This window comes from Branchiostoma lanceolatum, chromosome 1 (assembly GCF_035083965.1).
Source record: "Branchiostoma lanceolatum isolate klBraLanc5 chromosome 1, klBraLanc5.hap2, whole genome shotgun sequence".
NCBI classification, from domain to species: domain Eukaryota; kingdom Metazoa; phylum Chordata; class Leptocardii; order Amphioxiformes; family Branchiostomatidae; genus Branchiostoma; species Branchiostoma lanceolatum.
The window spans coordinates 38,791,102-38,817,013 of record NC_089722.1 but is presented as its reverse complement, the minus strand read 5'-3'; the positions used below and the strand labels follow the sequence as shown (position 1 = coordinate 38,817,013).

Sequence of the window (25,912 nt, the reverse complement as noted above, 5' to 3'; positions counted from 1 at the left end):
TGTGGGCCTAATTTGCATACTTAATGAGTAACTTCTATAATTCCACACCGACAAATGACAGCAATTTTATACATTTTTGCATATGTGACTTGTTTCTCCACTCTGTTTCAGTGCAGAGCAGTGTTTTCCACGCTGTTCTGTAACGTAGCCTGGAACACGTGCCACCCCATCATTTTTGGCTGCACGTTTATAATGCCGACTACAGAGGAACCGGACGCAGAGACGATTCTTTCAGCGGTGCAGGGGGAGAAGTAGGTGCCTTGCTTTTGATTACAAGTCAAGCGAAGTCACAACAATGTGTGTGTTGTGTGTGTACTATTGACATAGGACACGATGAGGTACTATGCTATTCATGTAAGACACAATGAGGTGTTGTATGTGTCCTATACTGTCGATGTATGGCACAATGAGGTGTTTTGGGTGTATTATACTATTGCAATAAGACACAATGAGGTGTATGTGGACTATGATTTTGATGTAAGACACAATGAGGAGTACTATACTATTGGCTTAAGGTCTCATTCATGAGTTTTTTCCCCTAATATGTTTACATGTTATAAAACGTGTTTACATGGGCGCGTTCGTAATGAAGCTATAGGAAATGCACAGAGGTCATTCATTCTCTGTTGATCACATTTTTCCTAGATTATGTGAAAAAATTGCCAACTACCAGTTGGCATGCAATTCCTTTTTATGTTATCACAAACTGCACTTAGCTAAACCCACAATGTTGGGCTGTGGACGTCCAACATCGAGCGCGACTGCCGATCTTTACCTGCTAATTTCTTCAGTTACAAACAATTAAGCTTTCATCAGTTTGACGCTTGAGATCAGTCGGGTTGGCTAAAAGGGAATTACCCACCGATATAAACACACGTTCATGCAGCCGTTTATTTTCTGGGGTACGGATTCTTTTAGTGCCCACTCGGAGTAATACAAGAATGAGACAATAAGACGCAATGAGGTGTTGCGTATGTACTATACTTTTGACATAAGACACAATGGGGTGTTGTTTGTGTTCTATACTATTGACAAAAGACACGATGAGGTGTTGTATGCCTACTATACTATTGATGTAAGACACAATGTGGTGTTGCATGTGTACTATACTATTGGCATAAGACGCAGTGAGGTGTTGTGTATGTACTATAATATTGACATAAGACACAATGAGGTGTTGTGTGTGTACTATACTATTGACATAAGACACGATGAGGTGTTGTATGCCTGCTATACTATTGATGTAATACACAATGTGGTGTTGTATGTCTACAGCTACATTTGTTGATACTCTTGAATCGTTCTTTTACGGTTTCTTTTTTTTTTGTATGGAGGTATAAAAGCATTGGCCTATATATACAGAAATTGAGCAGGGAATTGAGATTAGTACAAAAGTACATGAAACGTATCTCTACCGGATTCCGTGGTTTGCTGGGAAAATAGTGGAGATTGGCTATTAATAGACTGAATAATGTGCCAGTGGAGTGACTCAAAATTCACTCCTTATACAAATCATCCAGCTATTCGGCCAATTTCTACTGTTGATAATGAATGAAGACCTTTATTGCACACACATACCCACTGGGTTCAGTACAAGCCACAACAGAAGAAAAAAACAACATCACAGTTTGCAAATATTTATATATATACAATGATAAGCCAGCACTAGTCTAATGATTACGTTTATTTGGCCTCTTTTCGCTTCTTAGTAATAGTGTAAATATAAGTACATTGTGTACTCAATAATCAAGGGTTTATCTAAAGCCATTAGAAATATGAATTTTGGTCATTTTGCCAAGATGTGTGAAATGGGGAAACCTGCATTGTGTCAGTTTATAAAGCCAAGCTCTCTCTTCGTTGTATACATTCTGCTAAAAAGTGTTGCTCGTCCTCTATCCTATTTAGATTACAATGTCTACATATTCGTTGTTCCAGGGGAGTGCGGTTATGATGATAGACAATGTAGTCTACGAAAGGGAGAGAATGATACTACGTGTTTTTCCAGGTGCACTACGATCTACTCCCTCTACGTCAAGGATTTCTATAACATTCTTCATCATCCTGGCCTCAAGGGCTTCGACCTTTCTTCGCTAAAAATCGGTAAGACTAAGAAAAATGCTGTGCTATCCCATAATGTCGTCATCCTATTGTGTCTGCAAATGGCTACATTTTGGGATATCCCAAACGTTCTTCTTCCGGTGAAGTCATGATGTGCGCTGATTGGTGCAATGGTGCAGTCAATCATGATAATCACGTGCAAGATAGTCTCCGCCTTTGAAAACATGAAGCTGCTCCCCCAAGAGCACGCTCTGGATAGACACCCTTGCTTATCCCGGACGCGCTCCGCTGAAGCTCGTCCGAGATATCCCAAACCTGCAGTCTTGGCTTGCGACGTGTTTGGGATATCCCAAACCTGCTTCAGACCATTGTTGGGATGAGAAGCGTCTTTGGGATACAACAAATGCCTTTGCCGCAAGTGTTGCACTGTACGAAAAGTTCGTTTGACGTATGTAACTGCGGCTTAAGATCACGTGACTGGATCTGTGGGTCACTTATCCTGAAGAAGCTTGTAGAACCGGTCGTTAATGTGACTTGAAACAACATCTCAGGCAATGGTATATTATATTGAGACAGACTATTATTTTCATGTTGATGATTATGATATGGCAATATCCTTTTTCAACGTATCAATGTTGTCTGTTTTGCGTGATATTCTCCCTGAAGTTCTCGGATATTGTATCAAAAGTCAATTTTCCACCCCAGGTCCTACATGATTTGTGGTGTTATAAACTTGATGGTGTCCAGAGCTTGATGCTTCTTAACTCAGCGCTTCGTTTTTCCTAGTGATGACTGGAGGGAATTCGGTGTCCAAGGCGTTAACAACGACCTCTTCTCAGATTCTGCCCCACGTCATAATCGCTGTAAGTAACGTTCCAAAAGCTAACATTGATATGAAGAAAATATTTGCGTCATTTAGATTTAAAACAAAATAATCAAGTTTTCAGGTTTTTTTTTTATAGAAATGGCACAAAGTTTGATAACGAGAATGTTAAACTCAGAATGTGTACGGTTCGACGGAAACGTGCTTCGTGACAGCCACTGTACCGGAAATGACGTCAGAGGCCCAGAATTCCACGGTGGGTGCGGTGCTGCCACATATTCAGGTGAGCTTGGCGTGTTTTTTCTGATCGATGTAAGGAAAATTTCTTCCATACTGTATGTTTAGGGATGAAAAAGGTACAATGATTTCCTTGTCTAATTGTCTGGTACTAGAAGTTTCCGGGCTTTGTTTATCAGGTACATATGTTATTGATTATACATATTCTATATTATTTTATTTACTTATTTACTTATTTATTTATTCGTTTTGCTGTATATAGGGTAAAACAGCCAAGGTTGCTCGATTAGCAGTGGCTATTGTAAGGGGCTATGGGGAAAAGTTTATTAGGGAATATATGAAATGTTTATTGTGCAAATTCCATACTATATGTGGCAATATCAATGTGTTATTTTACTGTTTTGAGCCCGATATTGCCGACGACGACAGCAAAAAAATGATTGTAAAGTTGAAGTTGATAAAGTACTAATACATGAAGTTGATGATAATGATATCATTTGGTGTTGTAAAGCTTAAGATTGCTGACGATGACGGCAACAGCGTGCCAAGAAACACGGTGGGAGAATTGGTCGTCAGAGGATACTCAGTGTTCCAACAGTACTACGGAGATACGGCCAAAACTGCAGCCGCGAAGACAAAGGACGGCTGGTACGGCATGGGGTAGGTGTGCGATTCTGTTGTATTACGCTCCTTAACGTTTGGGACCGCATTGTAAACGCTGTCTGTGTACATATGTAAATACATCACGTTTGGGACCACATCTGTGAGCAGCGACACCTATAGCTGCAGTGCAATGTGGACCACATTGAGTCAGCAATGCCCCGAGGAGGTCGACAGACGGTCACCGAAACGTCGGTGTGAATAAATCACTTGGTCTTGTACAAAGTACAACTTTGCTATCCAGTGACGTACCAACTTGAGGAAAGTATTCGCGGACTCTGGTGTCTACACTTAATGGCCTTTAAAAGAGCGGTTTATGAATTGATGTCTTTTTCAAAACGATGTGATTTCTCTAGCACTACGCAAATTCCTACCATTTTATATGGGAAAATGCTATTCTTCCGGTTTTGATATCCCGTGTTCTGGACCACCATGATTAGAATTTCATGATCATTAACATGTTAACCAGTTTTAACAATGGCAAATATCGCACAAATTCTCTCGGTGCCATGCGATAAATGGCACCTTCCTTGAAAAAAAAGGGGGCCAGTCAGTTCGAAGGGCCGCTAGGAGAGCAATCTAGTCGATTTTATCGCACGGAACAACCATGCTGGAAATTAGAGGAAGCCTTTGGACGTCTAATCCTAGTCTCTGAATGTTCGTATTTTTGTTCTACCCAGAGACATGGGGTTTATCGGTGACGACGGACTAGTGAGAATCACAGGGCGGAAAACGGTGAGTCGTATTGTTGCAGGCAACATATAGCCCCATTTCAACTTCTTTTTAGCCTAAGAGTTCATCTGTGATGTTCACATCCAGTATTTAGTTCCTTATCATTTCAACTTTTACTCTCATTCTGAAGGAGTTGATCATCAAAGACTCCGACAACATCTACCCGGGGATGATTGAAGGCCCGCTACAGGAACATCCGGCAGTGAAAGACGTCAAGGTAAGATCACATCAGTGTGTTTTTTTCAGACAAAAATGGTGCTGGTTCTTGCAAAACCCAACATCCATGTTGTTACCTTCATTACCTTCGCCAGGAAGGTTATTAATACGTTTTTGAGGCTGTGTGTTCGTCTGTTTGTGGGCTTGTAAAAAGCATAACTCGAGAATGCCTGGGTGCATTGTCCTCATATTTAGTATGTTTCAATTTGATTACATTTCAGGGCCCCCCCCAGTTACTTTGTGATATACTGCAGCGGAACTTCCGGTTTTGATATCTCGTGTTCTGGACAAGCTATGGATGATTTTTGAGTGGTAGATAGCTCTTTGGAGGGAGATTAAGTCGTGTTGGTTTGGGCCCCTTAGCGGCATTTTGTGAACTGCAGGGTCTAATTTGTTTCAGAAATTGAAAGAGAATAATTCAATACGGTTCGTTATGATTTTTGATTTGTCGATAGCTTAAGTAATGATTCAGTAAGAATGAGTCTTCTAAAATACAAATGCGCACATATAAGCTCATTGGTATACGTTAAAAGTGTGCATACCCGTGTCTTTTATAACACATTTGATTCATCTCAGTATTTGTGAATTTGAAACAAGAAATGCGTGGAAAACCAACAAGTATGTTCATTCATCTCCAGGTTGTGGGAGTACCGGATGCTGTGTATGGAGAGGAGCTTTGCGCCTGCATCATGTCAGTAACTTCAGCTTTTACCTAAACTACAGATAGCTTTCGCTAAAGACGCACACATTTTCTAAACTGTAGTTATCAACGATCAATCACTAGTTTATTGGTTATGTAACAATGCCCTGGATGTCACTCGGAATCTTGCTTCTCTACCATGATGTTATACGTTTCCTCGCACTGATTTTTCGATTCATTCATATCTATCAGCCTCAAGAGCCGAGAAGATGTTGGAGAAGAGGAATTGAAACAGTTTGCGAACGATCGTGGGGTATGTCTGACTTATTTTAGGCGACGCCTCAGGGGCGGAAGCATTTTGTACTGTACTACGATCGAAATGAAAATATTCAGAATATTCCACGAATGCATTCCCCTGGGAATTCATTTTTGGCTACATTTTGTAGGCATGGTCTTTGGACAGGGAAAACACTTTTTGACAGACAAGGACGACGTGGCACTGCACTCAAGTTTTTATAACTTATATCAACATTGCCACGTGCCGATAACAACATACCCATTTTATACACCTGGGCGAAGTGAGGAAAGTCGTGTAAAGTGCCTTTCCAAGGGGCACAACATCGATGGCGTCAGGGGGATTCGAACTCGGGACCTCTTGGATCTGGGCCCTGCTACGCCACACGACCCCACATGACTTATTCGCATTAGGATATAACAGCCAAAACATTAACAGCTCTTCGTGGAAATATGCAAATATAAACGGTCCCCCGAAAGTGCGAAATGGACGAAATGGAACGAAATGGAACGAAATAGAACGAAATGGAACGAACTAAAACATATGTAACATTATGAAATGAAATACCAGTAGATAGCGAAATCTAAGGAACGTTGTAATATTCACAGTAGACCAGAACAGGAAGCAAATACATAATATAACGTGTTTTATTTCTTGAATTTATTTGATTAAATTAAATACGTTGTGGCACACTTTTGACAGACAAGCCGAAGAGACTCGGTAAGCCTAACTCCACCGTCAAGTTTCGAAAGTCGTGCCCTTCCCAATGACACAACGTCGGGGCATGGCGAGTATCGTACCCGGCACCTATTTGTTAGGATCCCAACGCTCTAAGCGTCACGCCACATCAACTTAACAGTCAGTAGATCATGATGAAAAAGAATGGAATACAGGATCATTCTAATTATATAATTGAGAAACCTCAAAACTGTTTAAATACATTGTATCTTATCTTATACTGACGCAGTTCCAAAATAAGAACTCACTAAGGCTAGGGTCACATTTCCAAGCCGGGGCCCGACCGGGCTGTTTGAGAAAACAAAGAATAAAAAAATGCATATCAAGAATATACATAGCGTATGGTAGGGAGAAATTTACAAAAAAGTTTTGTGTGCTTTATTGTCTTTTATACCATAGCTTTCGTTCCCACAAGCTGCCCGGCCGGGCCCCGGCTTGGAAATGTGACCCTAGCCTTACCATAGACAGAAATTTTCAAGACGGAATTCACTTGTCGGACGCGTGTTCACAATGATGTCCTTGTTGTTGTAGCTTGTGGAAGAATACAGTCCAGGACACATCCTGTTTGTGGAGAGTTTCCCCAAGACATCTAATGGACGTAAGGTGAGATGTGCGTTGTAGTTGCGGAGGAAGGAAATTGATCGATATACGTTTTAACAGTGACCAAGTTCAGTGGTAGAAATGTTGGTAGGTTCTACAGCAAACATACCGACGGGCGTACCGACTAATGAGTATCTAATACCAGCTCAAAAAAGGACAAGAAATAGCCATGCCTTTAAGTATCAGACTTTTCAACCTAGGATTGATGTGTTCAAAAATTCGTATTTTCCTAGGACGATCGTAGAGTGGAACTCGTTGCAACCAAGTACTGTGGAAGCATCCTGATTAGACAGCTTTAAACAATGCATGCAGTTAGATATGCGAAGGTTAGACTTGACAGGTCGTTCGGCGTAATGTAACAAGCTGCTGCTGCGCCGCGTGCCTGCGAAGCTGGTGTGTTACGCCGAATGGCGGTTATACCGGCTATATAGATACAGATACAGATACACTACGTGAACTCACCACGAAAACAATAATGATACTGTTTTGAGGGTGATGGTGTTTACTTTATTCGTTCGTGCAGGCCCTATTGCACATAGGGCAGCAAGTTTCATATTCTGTTTCTGTAGCAGGGTATATTGTAAAGGAAGGCGTTGCTAGCCCTTCCCCTTTAACGTGCTCCCACTTTACCTCCCTTCCGAATGACGGGTCCAGCCCCATCGGAGATCCCTAACCCAGGATTGAACAGGTACCTAGGTCTCCCGGTTATCAACTGATTAGAACGGCACCGGTATGCCTAAACACCTCACACGAACTCATCCGAACTCATCCGAGTATAATATGCAGCATACACAGGGCAATGACTTCATGTGGCGCTCTGGATGCATTGTCTATGCAATTATGAATATATGTAGTAAATCCTAAGTATTAACCAGTCTTTGCATGTTACCCCTGTCGTTCAAAGATCAGAAGGAATGTCTGCCCGCCATATTGGATTCTCATTGATGTGGTCCATTTAGGTCCGCTAATACCTTTTTGTAGTTTGACAGACGACAGGATTATAAAATGGTGGAGGCTGTTTAGGTCATAGATTAATAGTATAGCAAAATTGTATCGCAATCATCTCATAATAATTGTGTACAAAGTGTTTTTCAGCCTCAAGTACAAGCACGGCGTAATTTTTATCATGGAAACTAGCAGAGAAACATACTAAAACTGGTAAATACTTGAAAAGATAAAGACTTGGTGTATATATTTTTATTCATAATTGCATAGACAATGTATCTAGAGCGCCATATAAAGCCCCCTGTACACTGCATATTTGATTCGGATGAGTTCGGGTGAGGCCTAGGTGTTTAGGCATACCCGATTAGAATCAGCTCAATTGTGATGCTATTACCAGTTGAGCAACAGGGACATCCACGGTGTTCCTTTGCTTTGAGTCAAAATGTCAGTGTACGTTGGAGCAAACCGTTCTACTCTCTTATGTACGGAAACTCTCTTTTTCCACCCAGGTTGACAGAAAGAGGCTGAGAAGGGTCGCCATGGACCGCTTGGGGCTGAGAGAACTGGACTGATGATCGTGAAGATCCATGGCCAGTGAAGTTACTTAGTAATTACTCTAAAGGGGGTCTGCGCGCATTTTTCTGTGATTCGTAGTGAGCTATTCTAATTCGCTGTTAATCGTAGCTGGCCCGCTCTGATTAAACGTTCAGCCATGGTGCATGGGAAGTAGACGGCAGACGGTTCAGCGTTGTCGATGAATTGTCCGTGAAGCGCAATTGGTAGCTTTAATGCTACGTAGCACGTTATTTCTCATCCTTAATTCAGTTCTAGTCAATGTCGACAAATTGTCTGGAGCGTCAGGATTCGCAGACTAGACACTCCGTGAATATAATGGAATAATCCAATAAACTTATTCCTTTGCAAGAACAAGTCAATTAAGCGTTTTTGGTCCCCCTGATTTTATCTTTAAGCGTTATCAGGACCCCCCCATGCGGACCCTCTTTTGCTTTAAAAACGAAAGCAAAGCAGACGAAAGAAACAACTGATATTAGCGAAAAATAAATTCAGCGTTAGAACGGCAGTTTTGATTATAAGCGTTGACTATCAACAAATCAGTGTCAAAAAGGTAGTTATACTATACAAATATACAAATGCTCAGATCAAGTAGAACATAAATATCATCATTTTTCATCTGTATTAAAACAGTGTGTTAGAAAGTGTTTAATGGGGGTAAATCAGTTTTTCTTAAAGGCAACCCAAGCAATATTAGGGCCCAAAAATCGGATTTTGAAAGTCAATTTGTTTAGTCATTTCTGTACATGATTAGTTCAAACAACACTACCACAATGTATAGCAACTTCCATGATTCAAAAATACGACGTTGTTGTGATGTGCGAACTCACTGAAAATCATCGCTGGGTTTTTTGTAGGCTCGAGAAACTGAGGGGATCATCGTATGGCATGTTTTTGCACGGTTATAAAATGCTCAAAGTATGAAGTTATTACACAAATGTGCTAGACAGTGTTAGTAAATGTCAATACAATAAAGATTTCAGCATTTTTTTAGTTCCATTTTTTTGGCCCTAATATTGTTTTGGTTGCCTTTAAAGTGTGATTCCACCCTACTAAATAATCATTCACAGATAAACATACTGTATGTTCTATAAACTACAGTGTTTTGATAATATCATGTGCCCCGATCTTGGAACCGTTGGTATGAAAGAAATCATACATTAAGTAAACAAAACAAAAATCAAACACAGACTTCCAACCTACATTGTTGTCTTCTCAAGGCATTTTCAGAGCATCTTTTAAAAGATTGTTTAAACAAATACGATACTAGAGTTCCACTACCTCATGTACCTTATACCTCCGCCAAATGTCAACAACCTTTTCGAGTGATGTTTCATAAATGATTCTCATTGATTATGCAAATAAGTTCCTCATTAGCATAAGTCATATCAGTTTCCCACCTTTTCTACCCAAATAATGCGGTCAAAGTATGAAGGTGTTATCTTAGCAAAGAAGGCTATTGTAGTGTTTCCTCATAGATTATGTAAATGAAAATCCGATTTTCGCGATATATGTCCCGCAATGTTTATCCGCTTCCAAATGCCACAAGAATAAAATTCTCGTAATGTACGACTACGGTATTATATCATTTTTATCATGCAAATGTCATGGAGGTTATATATATATATATTCTCGCGTTTGTATGTCTCTCCCTGTGTGTGAGTGTGTGTGTGTGTGTGTGTGTGTGTGTGTGTGTGTGTGTGTGTGTGTGTGTGTATGTGTGTGTATGTGTGTGTGCGTGTGTGCGTGTGTGTGTGTGTGTGTGTGTGTGTGTGTGTGTGTGTGTGTGAATAAGAAATACAGGCGGGATGACTACGCTGTAGGCAGCCTTCTGTAAGGCTGCACCAAGTAATTTTTATGGATGACGTCCGCGCGCGCATTGATTTTGGTCTGTTCCCATAAAAAACCCCAAGAAATTCCGCTTCCTGTAACTATGACCAAAGAGTTACGACAGTGTCGCAAATCGTAAGAAACAGGGCAGGACAACAACTGCTATGCAACTTCAACTGATCTATTCAAATTATTGCTGTTTTCATGATGAATAAAAGAATTATTAGTTGTTACACTATGTTCTCTCATTCAATTTGTGTATTAACATGTGTCGTCGACTATTATATTTCAAATCTAGGCATCTTGTTTTTTTCGGCCCTTTTTTTCGCGCTCTCGCATTAGATTTAGGGTCTCTAAAGGACGTCAACCATAAAAATTACTTGGTTTAGCCTAAGCTCAAATTACCAGTAGCGTTCCTGAGAGGACTTCACATCAAACACATAAAATTTTTTAAAAACATTCTGACAATTATGCTTCTAATTCCACTCTTTTTATCTACTATTACCCCCAGGTGTCACATGCCTTAAACATACTGAGTAGATAGATTATATGTAGGGGGAGATTTCTATATATAAATATCTATATGATATTTAGATAGATGGCTGGATGGATGGATAGATATTGGGTAGATATAGAAAGATATTGTTGACCTGCAGTTCTAAAGAAATATGGCAAGGGGCATACCATTTGCAATACATTTTCAATTATGGCCATTATTCATAGAGTCTAATAGAACAATTTATATACAATTCTTAATATCGATTGGAAGGCGCATTTGACGCTCTCACAAGGTGCAGCCTGCTGTTATTGTTCTGATAATAGCCATTAAGTTATGACATCTTATTAAGTACATATGAAACATGTGTGTGTTTTGATCATGTCAGATAGGACTTAGACACAGCCGTGGTCAACATCGCATTAGTGCTATACGCACAAGTCACGCGAGCTGAGCTCAGTGCTTTCTTTTTCGAGACTTTTGAGGACGTTTTCGGGGTTTTCGAGGAGGACGTTTTCGGGGTTTTCGAGGAGGACGTTTTCGGGGTTTTCGAAGAGGACGCTTTTGGGGTTTTCGAGAAGGGCGTTTCGGGGGTTTTCGAGGACGTGATTTGGTAATTTGGACAACACTGTTTTCATTTTCCAATTCTTTGTTCTGAGTATGTTGATACCTTGATCTCAGTAGAGCGTCCCAATACTGTCTATTTCTAACATATCGCGAGCAAAGTGACTTGCCAAGAGAGAAAGCGTCGTTCCACTTGCTTTTCTTAACGATCATTTTTCCCTTCCCTTGCCTTTTCTTCGAACGACAGAAACTACCGACGTCTTTGTTAATGCGCATGAAATGACTGACTTCATCTTGAAAGTCAGCGCCCTCTTGACTGATCTGTCTTTGAAATGATTCATTAAAACGGGTGTATAACATCAAATCGGCGTAGTTGTGCTGGTAGAACGTACTTTTCATGTCGTCTGTGATAGGGGTTTTCAGCTTATATCTTTGCCGTCTCGGGTGATGCCCATAAAGAATGTCGTAGAAAGTCCAACACATGCGTCGCTTCAGTAGAATCAAGGATGCTGGAAGATACTCTATGATTAGCACCGTTGTGAAATCGTTTTCGATACCTCGTACGAACTCTTCAACGGCAGTGTTGTTGTCATAATCTTTCTCTGAAAATCCCAAGTCGCGTGACATGCAGTTCCTAAAGCAAAAGTGCTCCTTTGCCTTAACTAAGAACTCCGAGGTCCTTTTCTTAACACTAAAGAATGGCTTAAACTTGAACAGTGGATCCCAGTACATGGGTTTGGCAAGGTAAGTCGTGACGGGAGCAATGCCTTTAGGAGTTTGTTTCTCAAGTCCAGGAAATCCTTTTCCAAGATTGAAATATTGGAAAGCAGACTTGAGCCGTCTTAGAGGTTCTCGTAGAATGGCAACATACCTGGATTGGAAACAAAAGGAGAATTAAAGAAACGTCACAAGTGTTGCAGAATGAGATCATAACCATATATTCCAAAGCAAATTGAAGATGAATTTTACTTTGGCCTTATTACCAAAAGAGCCACGTGTACCTTGTGTTGGGAGCCATGAGTTGGGGAAATCGTGTTCTGTTGTAAAAGGCGTGGTGACCGAAGATGTTCCAGCGTTTTCCGCCAGGGGGAGCTAAAAAGTCGTCATCTCTGTGAGTCATAACATCGAAACAACGTTATGGCTTTTTCGGTTGTGTTAAGAATATTAACAATACGCGAAAATTGTCATTTAGACATATTGTCAAACGTACGTTCTATCATCGAGTTGGATATAGTATACCCGTGAAATAGATGAATTTGAAATAAGGGAACAGCAAGTAAATTCTATGGGTGATGCCAACGCACGCACAGGTTTTCACCTGACTTCGAAACAAATTGTTCTTCATCGGACTTTGTTGAATTCTTGAATACATAAATGAAATACTTGTTGGTTGTGATACCACCGTATTGTAACTCTAAGTCTTGTCATCTTATGACATCTTGTTGTTTTACCCGTCTTGTCTTTTTCGCGCTCTTGCATTTAATTTGGCGTCTGCATAGAATGTCATCCATAAAATTTACTTGCTGTGGCCTAACGCGAGCCTGACCTAACCACCGAAGTGTGAGTAACGCTATACTTACTTGATTGTTCCAAAACCGCCTATGATTTCGCGGTTTTTCTGACGTGGCAGCGCAACAATTACGTTATGCTCGTATCCAAATCGAAGGAGCATGTGAAACATTAGAGAAGACCCACACTTGTGAACTTTCATGAAGGCTACGTTAAGATGAGGCCGACAAGTCCCATTAGTCATATCCTGTGGAACACAGCATAAATAACGCGTGATTAGACGCTTATTATCGTTATGAGATCATTTAGAGTCCTCCCATGCCTCTAGGCACATATGAGAGTATGTTTGTTAACACCTATTACACACGGGTCATATGATGCTTCAACGCCTAGCTACACATGCAATGTATAAACATACACAAAACGTGAATTTGATCAATCATATCTTGAGTATGCCGTTATCAATTGTACATCGGAAAGCTAAGTCATTGCTTTGACAATGAATCCCTTTTGTTATGATCGCACTTTCATGGGTTGAGCACCAGGCCTACCTATGTGAGTAAGTTGCAGAAAAGGTAGTGCAGAAATATCACATACCAGTTGTATTGTAATGATCTTATGACTGTTAATGCTTTAATATGTCTTATATCAATGGAATGCTTGGATATTTTTCTTTTAAATGATACAATGTACCTCGTTTGTTGTGATTATGCTTTTGTGAAATGAGTATTATGAGCGCATAAAAAAGAAGTGCTGACGACATTCCCCTGCCAAAATTAGACATCACTGCACTGCAGCTAGGTGTCGCTGTTGCAGTGTGAAAACTGCGGTCCCAAACGTGGGTTTGTATCCCCCCCCCATCACGGTTCATAACTGGAGTAGAATGGGACAATGTGATAGACAGAGATCGAGAACAACTGATGCATTTGTTGGTCCAAGGAGGCTGTAAACTCTACTCTCGGCATGAACAGTGATGAGGGGAATACAAACTCACGTTTGGGACCGCATTTTTCACTCTGCAACAGCGACACCTAGCTGCAGTGTGACGTAGAACCAGTTAGTTGTTTGTTTCAAACATTTGTGTTACAGGTACGATACCTCTGTGTCACTGTGTACAGTCACATCCCACTGTGTCTTGTTCCTGAAGGCTACAGTCTCTGCGTTACTTAGGACTGAAGTTTGGGACTGTAGGTCTTTAAATCCGTCGTGTTGCTCAGGTCGTGGTCTTACAGCATCCGTATTTATCTCCATAGGACTATTGTGCTGAGAAAGGAAGGAAGATATAGACTTTTTTAATTAAAAAGATGAATATCATATCATTATCACAACGAAGGCGCCCCCACTACTTTATCATCAGGCACATTGACTGTCACCTTTTTAAGTACTAGTAGGTTGTACTACACTATCATCAGGCATATTGTCTATCACCTAAGAGATTTACATAAGCACGAGAGGGGTGGGATTTGGGGGAGGAAATAGTAAAGAGAAAAGTCACAATTATCATTCAATCGACAGTTTCCTATTTTTTTGGATATAATCAAAACATGAAGACAAACGTTTTCTATAGATGTCAGAAATGCATTATCAATATATATCTACAGATATCTATAAGAACAATTCTGTCTTGGTCTTTTTTCATCTCTGCTGCAGGCTTCTTCTAGTTTCACTACGCTGCTGACTAAATGAGAGAAGTTCTCGAACACATACCATATGTTAGTGCTATCATAGTCTAGGTTACATACTATTTTTAGTTGATATCAGTATATTGTAAGTTCATTTTTGATTAGAGTGTACGTTTTTCAGTGACAAACGATCTAAATAATTGGTGCAAAAACTATTTTTCATACACAATGACATACTCTGACATCATTGTAGAACAAAACTTTGTATACACTTGTTTTAAGACGAGGGATGAGACATTTTGTTGTTCAGTATATAGCAACACGACCAGTAATGATATTTTACCTTCAGTCTCTCGATGTGTAATAGCTACAGTGCTGCATTAAGCCCATGTGGGCAAGAACGTGCAAATAAACATCATCAATAAGTCTAGCCTCCGTTGCAGACTCCTTCCAGCTGTTTTCTCTTTCAGGCTACCGTTTTCTCATAACATATCTTAAAAATTTCTTCTCGGCCAGCAATAAGAAAATGTAATGAGAAAACAGCAATAAGAAAAAGAAATAACAGGAAGAAGTCTGCAACGATGGTTAAGTCTCGGTAACATTGATAGCAATGATTCTTTCAACAAACCTGGATGTGGTAAAACGCTGTCCCCATCAAGACGACTAGAAGCAAGAAGACGGTGAGTAGTCTACCGCCCTGCATACTGGAGTATCCTATCTAATGGTACAACATAGAGGTATCGTCAACAGACCATAAGATATGCAGGGTTGGGGGTGGGGGGTGCCTTGATAATAACAACATGTGATAGCGAATCACAAACTCCAGAGAAACGGGTACAATAGACTTTGATAGGCCAACATAATTGACTAACTCACTCAACAAACCTTATGACCAGATGCAATCTCTGTTGAAATATGGACTTTCTCACGGTGTTTCTATACTAGTCTATGCGCATCACTTAGAGGTCTTGGAGAGCTGAAAAGCACATTGCCAGACCCCTCCTTCCAAGAAACCTTAGTACAGTCTGAGGCACAGGGACTCAGTTCAATTCAAACTTCAACTCAGCCGATTCGTCATATACAAAGGCCTATTTGTTCCGAGAGCCATGGCAGACTTATAAAAGCTAGATTAAAAGCTAGAGTCCGTGTAACCTGTCTTAGGTGTCCTTTTGTCCAATGTTATGTCAGTTCCAGTGTGAAGAAGAAGAAAAATTAACTATGCACCTGTGACCTAAGAGATTTTTGTAGCTTTGTAAAGAGAGTTGCCTTTCAACATTCCGTTCTAAGCCTGGGATAACGTCATTCTCCAATGACACGTTTCATCCCGTCCGGAGAGGCTAATAGTAGCATTGATAAGCTATGCAGACTTGCCATACTCTTTTCGAGTGGCTGTCAACACAGTAGCATTGGTCCCGATTTCTCTGTTCGCCTCCCTCCGAAATTAAAGCCGAGAGAAATCGCGGCCACGTAATAGCCCCCCTCCCCATGACACTGGAGAGTAAAAAGAAGACATCTGGGTGTAAAGACGCTTAAAATCATTACTAAACTGCGCGAGTAGATGTTGGTCAGCACGGTAAGGTACAAATGTGCCCCCCCCCCCATAAATATCTGCTTGGCTGCTTTTAGCATAATATATCAAAGAATGTTAAGATATTAGAACTAGTAGTGTGTTGACAGCCACTCGAAGAGTATGGCAAATCTACATAGACTTTTATTGTTCAGTTCTGTTGTAGTCGGGCTTCAAGTAGTGTAAGAATTTGGTAGCTTTCAGTAGTGTAAGTGATAGGTTAAACTCGAATGTTTAATTATTCACATACTTGTACGTAGGTTAATCATTTTGTATCCCATTGTTGGTTTGTTTGCATGTATACTTGTAGAAGACCTTACGAAAATCGCGGTACTTTTGTTGTGTCAATAAAGATTGAGTGATATCTTTGCCTTAGCCACGGGTAGAATTTTTATGAAAGACAACTCCTTTACAATCTCATCATAAGGTCACACGAGACTACGCCGGCTGTAGATTCGGGCCGGCTGTTACGATTGTGCCCCCGTAGAGATCTGCTTGGAGGTTACACTTCAATTATTTCGCCATTGCGGACATGACGAATATGGGCAGATCCCTACGAAGGTAATTGCTTGGAAAAAATCCACAGGATACTGTAAAGAAATTACATGTAGGTCACAGACCTGAAACCACAATGGATCTTCTTATGATGAGTGAAGTATGTACTGTTGTTACCTTCGCCGAGAAGGTTATGCAGAGGGTAGCGTTTGTATGTCTGTTTGTTTGTAGTGGCACAGAATAACTCAAGAACGCCTTGATGGATTGTCTTGGTATTTGGTATGTTGGTAGGTTTTGATGAGACCTAAAAACGATTAGATTTTGGGCCTCCTAGCGGCTTCTTACGGTACTGCAGCGGAACTTCCTGGTTTGATATCTCATGTTCTGGACATGCTATGGAAGTTATTTTTGAGTGGTAGATAGATCTTTGGACAGAGATTAAGTGGTGTGGGTTTGGGCCCCCTAGCAGCTTTTTCGGAACTGCAGGAGCAGGTTTTGCGTCTGACTTTGAAAGGGAATAACTCAAGAAGGGCTTGATGGATGGTAATGATATTTGGTAGGTAGATAGCTTGAGTGATGATGTACTTGATTAGACACCTCTTATGCAAATCAGTATCTAATTTGCATAATCAATGAGGAAAGTTTATACATCCGCCAAATTCCATGATAGGACTCTGAAACATGTGACATATGTAACTGAGGAAGAGAGAAATATTTATTGATATGAACTATGCAAATGAAGACCTCATTTGCATAATTAATGAGGAAATACTATAACAAGATGGGCTTGATGGATCGTCATTATTTTTGGTATGCAGATAGCTTGTGTGATGCTTAGTATGATTGGACAATAATTATGCAAATCAGATTCTAATTTGCATAATTAATGAGGCAACTTTAAAAATCCACTTTGTTCCATGATATGACTATTCAAATTGTAACTGAGGAAGAGAGAAATGTTCATAGATAGAAAATATGCTAATGTGGGCTAATTTGCATACTTAATGAGTTACTTCTCTAATTCCACACTGGCAAATGACGGCAATTTCATACATTCAATCTTTTTTTTTGGCATCGGGACGTTATGTGAATGTAAAAATCGTTGAATCAAATTATGCTAATAAGGGCTTCATTTGCATAATTAATGAAAAATATCAGCATAACCTTCTTTGTTGAGCTCATAATTTGTTAAGCTCATACTTTGGACATGTTATATTTTAAGACAATCAACTGGTATGATTTATAATTGATGAGAAACACTCCTAATACATCAGTCATAAAGGTTAAAATCATATGGCGAAGGTATGAGGTCGTGGAACTCTAGTTTTAAATGTGTTATGTGGACGTGCGAACTTAGGTAGGTGGAGTCGCATACCAACAAAATGTCTCTCTGAAGGTGATCTCATGGCCTATGATCTCTGTAAATGCATTCAAGTTCGCGTGGTTTTTATTTCGCGCTAAGTGGAAAATGGAGTGTTCGCGGTGGTTTTAATTTCGCGGCAGTGCTATAGTCACATACTGCTACAGTATTAGACAAAAATGTTAGCGGTGAAACAGTCGCCGCGAAAACCGTGAACATAAAACGACCGCAAACATTTCTGCACTTACAGTATGTTTATCCAAAGCAGTCGACAAGTTGGCGGTGTGTAAAAAAACAAACAGATCTCAATCGCCACGCTTAAAAGCCAACAATGTTGTATGTTTTATATACGGAGGGACATGAGTTAGATACTTACATAGCTGGTGTTCTGACGCCTCGACTGTTGTTTTAACTGTCTTGTGACGGAGGTGGGAACTTGTGCATGGATACTGAAAGAAATGTCTCTCTGAAGATTTGTTTAAAGTGCAGTTAATAAGTACTTGGGCGTGTCTAAAAAAGAAAATGACGTCAATTGTGTCGTCACGTGTACCAGCCAAGGACGTTCAACCAATCGGCTATTAGGCGACACTAACTTGATTTTGTGTGTAATGTGTCGTCACGTGTACCTGCCATGGACATTTCAACCAATTGGCTATTAGGCGACACTAACTTGATTTTATGCATAACACATCCTCTGGACACCCCACAACTGATATGCTTACGTTCGAAATCTATGTGATCACAAAGGTGCAAAAAAACAGCACTTCAACTACTGCACAATACACAATAAATCTTTTTGAGCTTATTCTTGATGTTGTTTTGTTTCAGAATTATGACAGATTCGTTCTTTTTTTTAATACCATAGACGGCATTGTCGGAAAACTTTGCCTGTTATTCCAAGAATTATAAAAAGCAGAGGAGGCATGATTCCTTATTTTTTCAATCGACGCATGCGTGGATGTTATTCATAGGATAATGTCAATATGGCCTCATACCTCGCATTCGAGGGAAGGGACCGGTTAATGGACATGCGCACAAAGCCCAGTTTGCATGTCCTTTTTTTCTCGTTATTATTTTTGAGAATTTTTTCCTGGTGAAATCTTTGGTCAATTTTGGCCAGTTTTCAGGAAGGGAGACCAGACATGTGTTAACTTTTCAAATCCGGAAAGAAAATTGCGACCTTTGACCTTTGTTGTGGTATAGAATTACATCCTTTGGGAAGGGATTTTTCCCTACTAAACCAGTGTTTCCTAGCTGCAGGGGGTAATATCAGTGTTTGTTTACGTTCAAACAGGTCTAGTGTGTTAGAATGCAGAAGTCGAAGCCCGGCTTTTTCCAAAAACGGCAACTAGACATATTTAGCTGTTCAGTGGATGGAAGCTTTTGGACATTGAAATACTGTTAGGTGTACTATGAAGCCTGTTTTTGTTCCTTGTTGTGTACATAATCTTATGGACGTCTGTTCTGCTAGTCCCTCCCATCGAGCTGAGACAACAGCTCCGTTACAAGTACTGATCAACAGCGCCACCTGTCAACTCTACTCGTTACTGCAACATCCTCACAAGTTAACACACGACATGTATGCATGCCGAATCGACCAAATGCGTAAACAAGGCAATTACTGGGCTGTTAAGCACAGTTCCTCCACTTGAACCTAAGCACAGTTCCTCCACTTGAACCTACGTATTTGTAATAAGAAATTCTACCAAAAGAACGTGTGACAGTCGGGGTGATTCGCTTACGTTCTGGTAGTAGTCAGTTTGGTTGGGAATGAGTTAGCAGAGATTTATCTACGTATACGGCCTTGGGGTGAGTTATGGGTAGGTTGGAAACTAGTTGGAAGTAAGTCAGCAGTGGTTATGGCGTGGTTAAGACTTTACTGCTGACGTACTCCCGGACACCAGCCGGCCACTAGCCGACCGTGCCGAACACCAACCGAACACCAGCCAACCCATTCTAGACCCTCCGTCCAGAGCCGAATGTTTTTAATTTTTTCAAACATTCGGCTGGTGCAGCCGAACACCAGCCGACTCAGCCGAACGCCAGCCGACCTAGCTCCCGAATCACTCCTATGTGTTACTGGAGCTTAACCTTGGCTTAAGTGACCTAGCTCGGTTTCGTCAGAGGTGTCGCAGCATATACGCATCGAATCACCGGGATATTTTATCACATTGGACAAAGTACAAGTATTGGACACTGAACCGGATTACTTCGTGATTATTCGTGAGGGGAATAAAGGAGGCCATCTACATTAGAGCCCACCAGCCGACACTCAACCGAGACAAGGGCGGATATTGCTGGCCAGGCAATTACGATTCATAAATCGAGTCACCTGATTAGAGTAATTGAATCACTGAGGAAGGTCGACGTATGAGCGACTAAAATTCAAGGGGAGCATATTTGCTTGTGTTGAAGTACATGTATCAAGCTTTATCAAACAAATACATAATTGTACAGTTCTTGGTGGCTAAGTGTTGGCACTAAATCCGTGTGTTCTTGGAACACTTTTTAGGTCTTTCGAGACAGATTAGCCGAAGAGGCTCGATGGGCGTCACTCCACCGTCAGGGAAGGTCGTGTCAACGGCCTTTCCCAAGGACACAACGTCAGGGCATGGTGAGCATCGAACCCGGGACCTATTGGTTCTGAGTCCAACGTTGCGCCACACTGACGCCACCCAATATACTACTACTGTTCGCGTGGTTTTTATTTCGCGTTAGGCAGAAAATGGACTGTTCGCGGTGGTTTTAAGTTCGCGTTTAAAACAATAGTAGCACTACAGTCATAGGTGGGCAAAAAGGTTCGCGGTGGTTTTAAGTTCGCGCTGAAAGTTTACCGCGAAAACCGCGAACATAAAACAACCGCGAACATTTCTGCATTTACAATATCAACCCTAGTGTTAATTAAATCCCATATACATGTACATGTACACCAGAGTAGTCTTCAATAGGGTTACTCACAATAACCTTAAGCGACCAGACCGGTTCGACTAGATTTCAGGTCGGGTCCTTGTTTTCATGCATAAGTATTTCGGTGACGGATCAGCATTGCAATACCTCCGACATTGCATCCGATTTGTGCCTCAAAGGTAGGAATATCACTGTACAAATTCTAGATCTCTGAAGAAGGCTTCAAAAAACATACATTAGGTTACCACGTTGCCGTTTGGAAGAGCTTTGACATTGTACAAAATGAGAGAACGTACTACTTCATTCGAATACATCGTAGTTATGCTAACTTTAACGTATCTGATAGCATACAATAGATCCTATATACATTATATCGTGTACGTACAATGAAGTTCTTCTATATGATTTTGTGAATAAATACACGAAAATAGAAATTTGTACTATTGGAGATCTAATGAAACTGCCGACTTTATTCATAAAAAAGCTGTGTTTATCGCTGCCTCATATGTCAAAGGTGGAAGTTCATAGTTCAATAGTGCCTCGCCAAAAGAAAACAACCAGGTTAGGCTCCATTAATACAGAAGTAATTGTATGACCTCAAGTGTGGCTTCCCATGCCAGTCAAGACGTGGTTAGTAAAACTCATAACGTTAATCTTCCTTCTAAATTAAGATGCCTTTGTCACGTTCAAGCTGCTAAAAAGCACCAGCTTTGACACAAAGTTTCAGTCGCTAGGTGGTTGAGTTTTGTATAAGGTCACATTCCTGTATTACTCCGAGTGGGTACAAGCCCCAAATAGTCCGTACCCCAAAAAATTAACGGCTGCATGAACGTGTGTTTATATCGGTGTAAAAGTCCCTTTTAGCCAGCCCAACTGGTCTCAAGCGTTAAACTTGTGAAGCTTGATTGTATAACTGAAGAAATTTTTATTAGCAGGTAAAGTTCGGCGGTCGCGCGCGAGGTCGGACGTGCGCAGACCGACAGTGTAGGTGATGCGTTCGGGCACTTACAGCTGGAAAGTGCCTTTTTTGGGGGTGTATCTAAGTGCAGGTTGTAATTGCTATAAAAAGAGATGTAGTGTAGTGAAACTGTTGGCAATTTTTTCACATGATCTTGGGTAAATATTTTCAATATAAAATGAATAACATTTGTGCATTTTCTATAGCTTCATTACGAACGCGCTCATGTAAAATCCGTATCATTACATGTAAGCATATGGGGCGAAAAAACTCATGAATGAGAATGAGAATGAGACCATAACGTCATGGGAAGCGTAGTATGTGGGAAGTGCTCTGGAATATAGCCTGGAGCGTTGTCGGGACACCCAACATGCGGCCCCCCATAATGTAACGGCTGCGTTAGAAATTGATTTATATCTACTCGTTTCTTGTGTCTAATTGTCTTGTGCAGACAATTCGAGACAACTTCTAAGATGATCTGATCGAAAATCAGCCCATGCCAAGGAAAACGTGTCTTTTTTCCACAATATCGTATTTCTTAAGGGCCATTCTCGGTGTAAGTGGATCAAACCTGACATTTGAAAAAAAGGTAGTCACCTGTTATGTCAATCCTTATCCACAAATGTGGCAAATGTCAATAAAAAGTAGAATAAAACCTTTCTCAACAGAGCACACAACATCCTGATACCTAAAGTTCGTTCTCCACCAGTGCCAACATGAACCCTCTGACGTCACCGTCCGAAGAGCCGCTGCTGACCTTGACCTTTGGTGACCTCCTTGACCAGGCGGCGGTCAGCTGGCCGGACAGGGACGCTTACGTCTTCTTTCCGACCGGAAGTAGGGTCACGTTTGCAGGACTGAAAGAACAGGTAAACAGTCTAGGCGATTGGTGCAAAAATTGTCCAAATTATAGTCAAAGCATGAACCTTGGCATATTATGTTCTATACAGCAATAGAAACAATTCTAGGAGTGGAGCCATTAGAAACCTGCTCTTACATAGCAACTGTTGCTAGGCGATTTTGTTTGCTTGGCAACGGGTGCTTTAGAAATCCAGTGTCTGTATTTTTGCTTTAAGACGCCTTAATTTTGCTACCGAATGGCACAAAATCTGTTCAAGTTGTAACCAAGACCTATCTCTTTAGACTTGAGGATTCTTTCTTTAGTGTAAATGTTTCTAAATCTGTTTTATTGCATTTATTTGTCAATTTTCGTATAAAAATGTTCATTTTTGGCTTTTGTACCATGGTAGTCCATGTGATAAGGTTTTATCTTGGCTCAAAGATGCTGATTGTAGCCAAACATACAGACCAAACCATTTGATGATCAACAAGATTTGCCCGCATTACGTTCTGTGTGCAGATGTCTTACAAGACATTTAATCAATTCTTTATCAAAGCCACGTTGATTTAATTATATGAATGACACCCTCTGAAAACTACTCTCCAAGCAGAGCATGGGTTTCGGCCGGTTTTGACGTGTACTTTTTTTATACGTTTTTGTCGGGCCTTCTACTTTGTCATCTTTTTTTTGTATAGCCAACCCAAACGCCTAAAAACAAGTCAAAAGCCAGCCAAAACCAATGCTCTGCTTGGAGAGTAGTGAAATCCCCAAAACTGATGCCAGCGGGTGAAGAAAAAATTTAGCAATTTTTTTTCTTTATTATGAAATTTTCGTGATCAGGAAGGTTGAACAGATGAGTAAACACACAGAGTATAATATACCGAAATATAGGCTCTCTTTTTTGTTCTTCGAAAACTTCTTTGACTTTGGAATTAAATTTGGCATTCTACAAAGTTAGTATCGTTTTACAATACTTGAAAAAAAAATAACGGGATACATCTGATCATTTGCAGCTGCTTTTTGTAGTACAGTATCTTGTTATATTATATCTATTTTGGGAATCTGGCGAAAATTGATGCTTGCGCGGATGTCATCCATATGATCAAATCAACATGGCCTTACATAACAACATTGCAGATATACATTGAAAAAGGTAGCCTGAATACCATTCATATGTACAATTGATCAAAATACAAATTAATACATATGTATTTATAAACTGCGCATCCCTGACATGACAGTTACCCATTATCTTGGTGCGGAAGCTACAGTCTGATTGTAAAATCTGATGAATTGGTGTAGAAAATAAAGAGCTGTAAATATAACGTCCAGTAGATGTGGACCTGGAAGTTGAGGTCGAGGGTTAAAGAGGTCTTGTATTGGGTTTTCATTTTGCACGTATAGCGTTTGAATTAGTAGTAAATCTTTCATCCGTGATTAGTTTCATCAGGTCGGTAAGTCACTGAATAAAACGACTCTTTTTACACAACCAAGTGATTTATTCAACTGACGTGGATACTGTTCCCTGTAATAGTGTCTGTATGTAAATAGGAACGCATCTATGAGCAGCGACACCTGTGCTGCAGTGCAACGTGAACCAGTCAGAATTGCATTGATTAAGGTGATAGACGGTCACCGAAACGTCGGTTGAATAAATCACTTGGTTGACAATGTTTGAAATGAGTAGTATTAAGTCTTCTTTCTTTGATGGTCAGCCTTGTACAGAATCATGCCCCCAGGAAAAGTCTTCCATGTCGAAATATCGTCTCACTCCGTCGGTTTATTGTACAGGTAGACAGGTTGGCGGGCGGGCTGCTGGCGATCGGGCGTGGCGACTATGTGGGCTGGGTGCCGGGGAACAGGCCAGAAATGGGGATGAACCCTCTCGCAACTGTAGGCTGTGTTGGAATAATTCTGCTTGTCTCTCCGCGTACCTTGGTGTGTTGTTCAGGTAGACAGGTTGGCGGGCGGGCTGCTGGCGATCGGGATCGGTCGGGGCGACCATGTGGGCTGGGTGGCGGGGAACAGGCCGGAGTGGATGGTCATCTTCCTCGCCGTGATGAAAATAGGGGCTGTGGCGGTAAGTAATCATATAGCAAATATTCCTCACCAATTATGCAAATAAAGTCATCAGTTGCATGATTAGCAAACCATTACGTTTGCCTTCATCAAAGTTACCAACAGGTCAAAAATCATGGAAATTCATTCGTCCCTTCTTGACGTCGCGTGCATGCGTCCGTGTGTGTGCGCGTGCGTGTGTTTGTGATCATAGTCATTATCTTCGCCGTGTACTATAGTACTCGGGGAAGATTATGTTTTCGGTTGAGCCAGCTGTTTGGTGGGTCTGTATGTATGTCAAGAGCATAACTCAAGAGACCTTTGATGAATCTTGATAGGTGATTTTGGTAGGTGTGTAGTGGTTGTGCAAAGGAAGGTCAAGTTCAAAAATACTTCACCTTGCGTTTTTCAACAGTACTGCAGCGGACTTTTAACTTTTGTGCGTTTGTATGTTGGCAAAAAAAGTGACGGAAACGTTGATGGATCTTCATGATTTTTTGCAGGTGTGTAGATGTTGTAAAAACGGAGGTCAAGTTCAAAAATGGTTCTCCTGGCATTTTCCGTCGGTACTGCAGCGGGCTTAGTGTGGATGTGTATTTCTTGTGGACAACATAACTCAAGAAGCTGTTGATGGATCTGTATGGTATTTAGTGGATGGGTAGGGTTTATAGAAAGGAAGGTCAAGTTCGATAATGGGCCTTCTAGCGGGTACCTAAGGTACTGCAGCGGAGCTTCAAAATTTAGTGTCATATTTTCTGAAAGTGCCATGGTCATGATAGTTGTGTGGTAGATAGTTCATGCCACAAGAAGTAAGTTCTGTAAGTTCGGGCCCCCTAGCGGCTTGTTTAGAACTGCAGTGGGTGTTTTTGTTTTGACATTCGGTCAAGTATTACTTGAAAAGGGGTAAACAGATTGTCCTGAAGTTTTGTATGTAGAGAGCTCAGATGGTGCTTTACACAATCAATGTCTAATTATAGAAAACAGGAGCTAATCTGCAGAATTAGTAGGGATAATTGTAAATCCATTACATTCCATAATAGGGCATGTGACAGCATTCCCGAAACAGGCCAGCAGAAGGCCTTGCCAAGAAGTATAAATAAACAGATGGGGTACATAAATAAACAAATGGGGCAGTCTCACTACAATTCAAGCAGATGTGTGGGTCCGGTTGGTTTTTAAAATGTTCAG

The 25,912-nt window shown here is 40.8% G+C and overlaps 3 protein-coding genes across 11 annotated transcripts in view; 2 read left to right on the top strand and 1 right to left on the bottom strand.

Moving 5' to 3' along the window:
• The first annotated feature begins 49 nt into the window (after positions 1–49).
• LOC136422349 (putative acyl-CoA synthetase YngI) lies at positions 50–10,086 on the top strand. Its single transcript, XM_066410054.1, has 11 exons — positions 50–251; positions 2,006–2,100; positions 2,845–2,921; positions 3,060–3,164; positions 3,630–3,778; positions 4,459–4,513; positions 4,641–4,727; positions 5,365–5,417; positions 5,619–5,679; positions 6,931–7,002; positions 8,454–10,086. Exons 1-11 carry the CDS (start codon positions 55–57, stop codon positions 8,514–8,516), a joined length of 1,014 nt encoding a protein of 337 aa, XP_066266151.1. The 5' UTR covers positions 50–54; the 3' UTR covers positions 8,517–10,086.
• Positions 9,126–22,603, bottom strand: LOC136422322 (galactosylceramide sulfotransferase-like). 4 transcript variants are annotated; one of them, XM_066410024.1, is made up of 7 exons: positions 22,514–22,603; positions 18,337–18,409; positions 15,167–15,256; positions 14,015–14,179; positions 12,988–13,163; positions 12,409–12,516; positions 9,126–12,278 (listed from the first exon to the last, which is right to left on the bottom strand). In XM_066410024.1, the coding sequence occupies exons 3-7, from the start codon at positions 15,239–15,241 to the stop codon at positions 11,300–11,302; spliced, it is 1,503 nt and encodes a 500-aa protein (XP_066266121.1). In that variant the 5' UTR covers positions 15,242–15,256; positions 18,337–18,409; positions 22,514–22,603; the 3' UTR covers positions 9,126–11,299. The 4 variants fall into 4 exon arrangements, with proteins under 4 accessions (XP_066266121.1, XP_066266123.1, XP_066266131.1 ...); XM_066410026.1 differs by lacking the exons at positions 18,337–18,409; positions 22,514–22,603 and adding an exon at positions 15,691–16,767; XM_066410034.1 differs by lacking the exons at positions 18,337–18,409; positions 22,514–22,603 and adding an exon at positions 15,415–15,684.
• The window catches only part of LOC136422297 (putative acyl-CoA synthetase YngI), a 22,361-nt gene continuing 17,302 nt past the window's right edge, over positions 20,854–25,912 (top strand). For 4 of the 6 annotated variants that reach the window (XM_066409997.1, XM_066409987.1, XM_066409978.1 and 1 more), the window contains exons 1-3: positions 20,854–21,046; positions 22,535–22,694; positions 24,618–24,746. In XM_066409997.1, the coding sequence (XP_066266094.1) occupies positions 20,976–21,046; positions 22,535–22,694; positions 24,618–24,746 (360 nt within the window). In that variant the 5' untranslated portion in view covers positions 20,854–20,975. The remainder of the gene's footprint in view (positions 21,047–22,534; positions 22,695–24,617; positions 24,747–25,912) is intronic. The other 2 variants (XM_066410007.1, XM_066410014.1) reach the window with 2 other exon arrangements.